The sequence below is a fragment of the Eriocheir sinensis genome, chromosome 61 (assembly GCF_024679095.1).
Source record: "Eriocheir sinensis breed Jianghai 21 chromosome 61, ASM2467909v1, whole genome shotgun sequence".
NCBI classification, from domain to species: domain Eukaryota; kingdom Metazoa; phylum Arthropoda; class Malacostraca; order Decapoda; family Varunidae; genus Eriocheir; species Eriocheir sinensis.
Window position 1 is genome coordinate 6,915,137 of NC_066569.1, and position 7,500 is coordinate 6,922,636.

Genomic DNA, 7,500 nt, shown 5'->3' on the forward strand with positions numbered 1-7,500 from the left:
AGAAAATAAATAGTTAGAGAATTAGAGAAAAATAGAGAAACATAAATAGTTAGAGAATTAGAGAAAATAGAGAAAAATAAATAGTTAGAGAATTAGAGAAAATAGAGAAAAATATATAGTTAGAGAAAAATAGAGAAAATAGACAAAATAGAGAAAATACAGAAACATTGAGAAAATAGAGAAAATAAAGAAAAATAAATAGTTAGAAAGAGAAAAATAGAGTAAATAGAGAAAATAGAGAAAAAATTGAGAAAAATAGAGAAAATAGAGTAAATAGAGAAAAATAGAGATAATAGGGAAAAAAATAGTTAGATAAATAAATAAAAATCAGTCTTCAACAAATGTCAAAATACAAAATACAAAAAATAAAAACAATAACATACAAAACACAAAACAAAACAAATACAAATAATTTTACTACATTCTCTTCTTTTACGCCAGATTCTAATAAAGGAAAGAAACGTAAAATCCTATGACAATCCTGTTTTATATTAATTACTTTTCTTCACTTTGGAATCTACTTTTCAATTCATATTTTCTCTCCTTTCCAATTTCTACTCCCTTTTCTTCTTTATTTTCACTCCAAATAGTAATAAAAGAATGCAATGTAAATCCTATGACAATCCTGTTTAAAATAATTACTTTTACTCACTTTGGAATCTACTTTTCAATTCACATTTTCTCTCCTCCTTTCCAATTTCTTCTCCCTTTCTTTTTTCATTTTCACTCCAAATAGTAATAAAAAAATGCAATGTAAATCCTATGACAATCCTGTTTAAAATAATTACTTTTACTCACTTGGAATCTACTTTTCAATTCATATTTTCTCTCCTTTCCAATTTCTTCTCCCTTTCTTTCTTAATTTCCACTCCAAATAGTAATAAAAGAATGCAATGTAAATCCTATGACAATGCTGTTTAAAATAATTACTTTACTCACTTTGGAATCTACTTTTCAATTCATATTTTCTCTCCTCCTTTCCAATTTCTTCTCCCTTTCTTTCTTTATTTCCACTCCAAATAGTAATAAAAGAATGCAATGTAAATCCTATGACAATCCTGTTTAAAATAATTACTTTTACTCACTTTGGAATCTACTTTTCAATTCATATTTTCTCTCCTTTCCAATTTCTTCTCCCTTTCCTTTCTTTATTTTCACTCCAAATAGTAATAAAAGAATGCAATGTAAATCCTATGACAATCCTGTTCAAAATAATTACTTTTACCCACTTTGGAATCTACTTTTCAATTCATATTTTCTCTCCTTTCCAATTTCTTCTCCCTTTCTTTCTTTATTTCCTCTCTAAATAGTAATAAACGTAAGCAGTGTAATTCCTATGACAATTCAGTTTTTTGCCCTTATTTTTTTTCATTCACTAACCCTATTCACCTTCTCTTTCCTTCTTTCCAATTTCTTCTCCCTTTCCTTTCTTTATTTTCACTCCAAATAGTAATAAAGGAAAGCAATGCAAATCCTATGACAATTCAGTTTAGTATACTTTTCTTTTATTCACTAACTCTATTCACCTTCTCTTTCCCTCTTTCCCTTTTCTTCTCATTTCCCTTCTCTACTTTTCCTATGACAGTCCAGCTGATCATAATTACTTTTTTCTCTACTCTTTGCACGGTAATGTCACCCCGTTGGGAAAATGTAATGCAAGTGTACAATCTCTGTTTACAAATACACCCTTGGCTGCTTGGTCTTGGTCCCGGATATAGCTTTAACGAGGGAATGCGCTACTTTTTGCCCTGATGTTTGAAAAGACTGGCAGGCATTTCCGTTCGAGAGAGAGAGAGAGAGAGAGAGAGAGAGAGAGAGAGAGAGAGAGAGAGAGAGAGAGAGAGAGAGAGAGAGAGAGAGAGAGAGAGAATACTAACACTTCATCCTTCACAGTTTATTATCTATTATCCACTTTTTTCATCATATTCCTCTTTCGTATATGCATCTGCACTCCTCTCTCTCTCTCTCTCCGCTACATTCGTTTATATTAATGACAACCCTGACAGTCATAAGGAATACCTAAAAGAAGTTAAAACATACTGTAAAAAAAGTATTAGACTCACAAAAAAAACAACTTTAAAACCACAAAAAGACATTGACTCAAAAGAAAGAGAACTCCAAACACTCACAAAGAAATCAACCTTAAGTCTTAGGATGCAGTACCAAGGCTATCCCACCGCTGCCACCAATGTATTATCAACCAACACACTGCATATTCCTCCCCACAAAATCGGAACCAGTCTCACCACTTCCACCATTCTAGCACCAACAAACATTCTATCCTTCTCCCCACAGAATCGAATCACACACACAATCGCACGCAAACTCACAACGCAATCACACTCCTGTAACCATTCTAGCATCAATCAACACTCTATCCTTACCCAACATAATCGGAGGCAATCCCACTCCTGCCACCACTGTATTATCAACTAACACACTGCATCTTTCTCCCCACAAAATCGGAACCATTCTAGCACCAACAAACACACTATCCTTCTCCCTACAGAATCGAAGGCAATCCCACCCCTGCCACCATTATAGCATCAACTAACACTCTATCCTTACCCAACATAATCGAAGGCAATCCCACTCCTGCCACCATTCTAGCATCAATCAACACTCTATCCTTCTCCCTACAGAATCGAAGGCAATCCCCCTCCTGCCACCATTATAGCATCAACTAACACTCTATCCTTACCCAACATAATCGAAGGCAATCCCACTCCTGTAACCATTCTAGCATCAATCAACACTCTATCCTCCACCCAACACAATCGGAGGCAATCCCACTCCTGCCACCATTATAGCATCAACTAACACTCTATCCTTACCTAACATAATCGGAGGCAATCCCACTCCTGTAACCATTCTAGCATCAACTAACACTATATCCTTACCCAACATAATCGGAGGCAATCCCACTCCTGCCACCATTCTAGCATCAAATAACACTATATCCTTACCCAACATAATCGGAGGCAATCCCACCGCTGCCACCATTATAACATCAACTACCACTCTGTCCTTCTCCCCACAGAATCGACCTTCAGACCGGCGCCTTCGTCTACGAGTACATTGGCGGCGATGGCTCCTCTAAGTTCGAGTTCCGGTACCCCAACGGAAGGGTGGTGGGGAACTACAGCTTCGTGAACGAGCAGGGCGAGCTGGAGACGCGCCACTACAACCACGGCGGCGAGGTGGACGAGACCACTGACCCCAACTACGTGGACCTCGGCAACTACGATCTGTACCGTCACTTGGAGCGTCCCTACGTGCACCAGGAGGGATCATCACAGCTCGAAAGCCCCCAGCAGCAACTCCAGTTCGCCCCGCAGCCGATCCAACGCCAGCAGCAGCCCAGACAGAGGCAGAGGCAGCGTCGCCCTCGCCCGGTCCAACCTCCAGTTCAGTTCCAGGACCAGTTCCAGCCGGCCCCGCAGCCCCAGCCCCAGCCCCAGCCCCAATTCCAGCCTCAGCCCCAGTTCCAGCCACAGCCCCGACCACAGCAACAATTCCAGCCCCAACCACAGCCCCAGTTCCAGCCTCAGCAACAATTCCAGCCTGCCCCAACCCACGCCCCCGCCCCAGTCCAGCCACAGCCCGTCCCAGCCCTCTTCACCCAGCCCAGGCTTCTGGACACCCCGACCTTCAACATCCCCGCCCCCGCACCCGCACGGCAGCAGCACAGACTGGACCTGAGACAAAGCCCCCAGCCGCAGCCAGCCAGACGCGGCTCGACTGATGACTTCCTGGACAGTGTAATCGCAAGGTTCAATTAATATAGTGTAGTATATAAGGTTCTTTTCTAAGCTCGTGTTCCGTATCCTTCTTCCCCTCTCATCGTACGCCGTGTTCACGATGATGTTCTTTCTTTAATTAAAATCGTATGCCTCAACCTTTCCAAGCCTTCTTCCTTGCGTTTTTTACCCCTTCACTGTATTTCCCTAAGCCCGAATTCTTTCTTCTCTGCCTCTTGTTCCTCTTATAGCATTCCCTATAGTTACGATTATGCCTTTCTTTAATCTAGTCTCCCTTACCTAACTCTCCCAAGCCTCCTTCCCTGCATCTCCTACCCTTTCACTGTATTTCCCTAAGCCCGTATTGTTTCTTCTCTGCCTCTTGCCAATCTCATAGCATTTCCTATTCACGATTATGCCTTTCTTTAATCTAGTCTCCCTTACCTAACTCTCCCAAGCCTCCTTCCCTGGATCTTCTACCCCTTTCACTGTATTTCCCTAAGCCCGTTTTCCTTCTTCTCTGCCTCTTGCCAATCTCATAGCATTTCCTATTCACGATTATGCCTTTCTTTAATCTAGTCTCCCTTACCTAACTCTCCCAAGCCTCCTTCCCTGGATCTTCTACCCCTTTCACTGTATTTCCCAAAGCCCGTATTGTTTCTTCTCTGCCTCTTGCCAATCTCATAGCATTTCCTATTCACGATTATGCCTTTCTTTAATCTAGTCTCCCTTACCTAACTCTCTCAAGCCTCCTTCCCTGGATCTACCCTTTCCCTGTATTTCCCTAAGCCCGTTTTCCTTCTTCTCTGCCTCTTGCCAATCTCATAGCATTCCCTATAGTCACGATTATGCCTTTCTTTAATCTAGTCTCCCTTACCTAACTCTCCCAAGCCTCCTTCCCTGGATCTACCCTTTCCCTGTATTTCCCTAAGCCCGAATTCTTTCTTCTCTCTCATTGCATTTCCTATTCACGATTATGCCTTTCTTTAATCTAGTCTCCCTTACCTAACTCTCCCAAGCCCCCTTCCCTGGATCTTCTACCCTTTCACTGTATTTCCATAAGCCCGAATTCCTTATCTTTCTTTATCTCTTGCGCTAATATCATGTTCCCTATACACCATAATGCCCTTCTTTAATCTAGTCTCCCTTACCTGACCTACCCAGCCCTCTTCCGTGGGTGTTTCTCCCTTTCATCGTTTTTCCTATTCTTTTGTATTTTCAAGGGAGAAGGATGTGTAGGCTTTAGTCTCCCTTTCTTTCTCTCTCTTCTTCTCCCTACTTTTTTTCTGTTCTTCTGTTCTGTATTTTGTTATTTATTCTTCCTGTTTTTTTTCTTTTTTTGTCTTAATGCTTTGTGGTTTCTTCTTCTCTTCTTCCTTCTCCTTCTCCTCCTCCTCGCCTTCTTTCTCTTAATATTTTCTCTTCTTTTTTTCCTCTTCATGTCTTCCTCATTTTTAGTTTCCTCTTCTTAATTAAACCTCGACTTTTTAGCTCTTTCCTCTTCTTCTTCTTCTTCTTCTTCTTTTTCTTTTTCTTCTTCTTCTTCCTCTTCTCCGTCTTCCTCTTCTTCTTCTTCTTTTTCTTCTTCTTTCTTCTTCTTCTTCTTCTTCTTCTTCTTCTTCTTCTTCTTCTTCTTCTTCTTCCTCTACTTCTTCTTCTTCTTCTTCTTCTTCTTCTTCTTCGTCTAGTGTATATCTATTCATTTACATATCTTCCTCCTCATCCACCTCCTTTACCTTGTCCCTCTTGTTCACCTCCCTCCTCTTCCTCTTCCTCCTCCTCCTCCTCCTCCTCCTCCTCTTGTCTAACTCGTCTTCCTTCCTGTTTGTCTTTGCCCTTTTGTCCTTCCTTTTTTTTTTTATCTTACACGTTTCCACCTTTACCCTTCCTCCTCCTCCTCGTCCTCCTCCTCCTCCTCCTCCTCCTCCTAAGCTGTTGTTGGCTCAGCCTTGTGAAAATGTCCATTAAAATCATTCCTGAGAGGCTTGAGTTTCACTGTTATAAAAAAAGAAAACAAAAAGAACAAAAAAAGAAAGAAACAAAAATAGAAAGAACCTCAAACAAAAAAAATAAGACAAAAAAACAAAACAAGTAAAGGAAGAAAACAAGAAATAAAGCAAAAAAAAAGAGAAAGAGAATGGCAATGACAATGAAGATAAAGAAGAGGAGGAGAAGAAGAAGGAAATAAATGATGAGAGAGAGAGAGAGAGAGAGAGAGAGAGAGAGAGAGAGAGAGAGAGAGAGAGAGAGAGAGAGAGAGAGAGAGAGAGAGAGAGAGAGAGAGAGCGTGGGTGGAGGAAGAAGGCAGTGAGATGTGACATACGTAAAGGGAGAGAAAAGGGGATGGAGAGAAAAGGGGAGGGAGAAAGAAGGAGTGGGGAGGGAAAAGGGAGAGAGGGGAAAGACAGGGAGGAGGAAGTGAGGTGTGAAGGAGTTAAGAGAGAGAGAGAGAGAGAGAGAGAGAGAGAGAGAGAGAGAGAGAGAGAGAGAGAGAGAGAGAGAGAGAGAGAGAGAGAGAGAATGAGAGAGAGAGAGAGAGAGAGAGAGAGAGAGAGAGGAGGGGGCGAGATAGTTTTTTGTGAGAGAGAGAGAGAGAGAGAGAGAGAGAGAGAGAGAGAGAGAGAGAGAGAGAGAGAGAGAGAGAGAGAGAGAGAGAGAGAGAGAGAGAGAGAGAGAGAGAGAGAGAGAGAGAGAGAGAGAGAGAGAGAGAGAGAGAGAGAGAGAGAGAGAGAGAGAGAGAGAGAGAGAGAGAGAGAGAGAGAGAGAGAGAGAGGGGAAGGAATAACAAGAGGGGGTGGAAACAGGGAAACCTTGGCGGGGTGGGGGGTGGGGACAAGCCTGGCACGGGGCCACAACATACCTTGGCACGGGGCACGGGGCAGGGGGGCCGGGGGGGAGTCACTACAGGGGGAGGGGCGGCAGGGAGATAGCGGTTGAGCCTAGCGGGGAACCGATGCAGCATCAGTCAGTTGGTAGGGTCGTGCAAGAGCTCCCCTGCCCGCTCCCTCCCCTACACACTCTTGCAGGGGAGAGGGAAGAGCTTGCACGCACGCACGCACGCACATCCCTCCACGCACACGCACACACGCACACAGGGTCGCTTGTACGGACACCCCTTCAACGTTCTGTCATCTGTTACTGTGGTGGTGTTGGTGGTGGTGGTGGTGGTTGTGGTGGTTGTGGCAGTGCAGTGAGTGGGTGACTGGTTGACTGCCTGCTTGACTGTCTTTCGTGTTCCCTGTTCCTGTTTTCCTCCTCCTCTTCCTCCTCCTCCTCCTCCTCTTCCTTTTTTTCCTTTAACTAAATTTCCTCGTCCTTCTCCTCCTCCTCCTCCTTCTCTTCCTCCTTGTCCTTTTTTTCCCTTTAACTAACTTTCATTGTCCTCCTCTTCCTCTTCCTATTCCTCATTCTTTATCTAGTTTTCTCTTTTTCCTCCTTTTTCTTCTCTCGTTTTATTTCCTCTTCTCTCCTTGTCCTCCTCCTCTTCTTCCTTCTTCTTCTTCTCGTTTATTACCTCTCCTTCTCCTCCTTCTTTTCTTGTCGTTCTCCTCCTCCTCCTCCTCCTTCTGATTATCCTACTTCCTTTCTCTCTTCTTCCTTCTCGTTTTTGTATTTCTTGTTGTTCTCTTCCTCCTCCTCCTCCTTTTTTTTTATCTCCTCTTCCTCCTCCTCCTCTTCATTGTCATCATCCTTGCCTTTCTCTTTCTTCTTCTTCATTCTCGTTCTCCTCCTCTTCTTCCATATCCTCCTCTTCCTCTCA

At 42.8% G+C, this 7,500-nt stretch overlaps 2 protein-coding genes and 1 long non-coding RNA gene across 5 annotated transcripts in view; 2 read left to right on the top strand and 1 right to left on the bottom strand.

Moving 5' to 3' along the window:
• Nucleotides 1-3,898, top strand: part of LOC126986293 (protein TsetseEP-like) — an 11,685-nt gene extending 7,787 nt beyond the window's left edge. The window contains exon 4 of the mRNA XM_050842272.1: nucleotides 3,041-3,898. Within this exon, the coding sequence (XP_050698229.1) occupies nucleotides 3,041-3,782 (742 nt within the window). The 3' untranslated portion in view covers nucleotides 3,783-3,898. The remainder of the gene's footprint in view (nucleotides 1-3,040) is intronic.
• A 228-nt stretch (nucleotides 3,899-4,126) lies between these two features.
• On the bottom strand, nucleotides 4,127-5,804 carry LOC126986294 (uncharacterized). 2 transcript variants are annotated; one of them, XR_007739490.1, is made up of 2 exons: nucleotides 4,746-5,804; nucleotides 4,127-4,474 (listed from the first exon to the last, which is right to left on the bottom strand). It is a non-coding gene; the product is annotated as an uncharacterized LOC126986294 (long non-coding RNA). The 2 variants fall into 2 exon arrangements; XR_007739489.1 differs by having other exon boundaries at nucleotides 4,618-5,804.
• An 882-nt stretch (nucleotides 5,805-6,686) lies between these two features.
• LOC126986295 (capping protein inhibiting regulator of actin dynamics-like) overlaps nucleotides 6,687-7,500 on the top strand; it is a 46,780-nt gene continuing 45,966 nt past the window's right edge. For both annotated transcript variants that reach the window (XM_050842273.1, XM_050842274.1), the window contains exon 1: nucleotides 6,687-7,500. This exon is cut by the window's right edge and continues 496 nt beyond it. The gene's annotated coding sequence lies outside the window, so the exon portion shown is untranslated.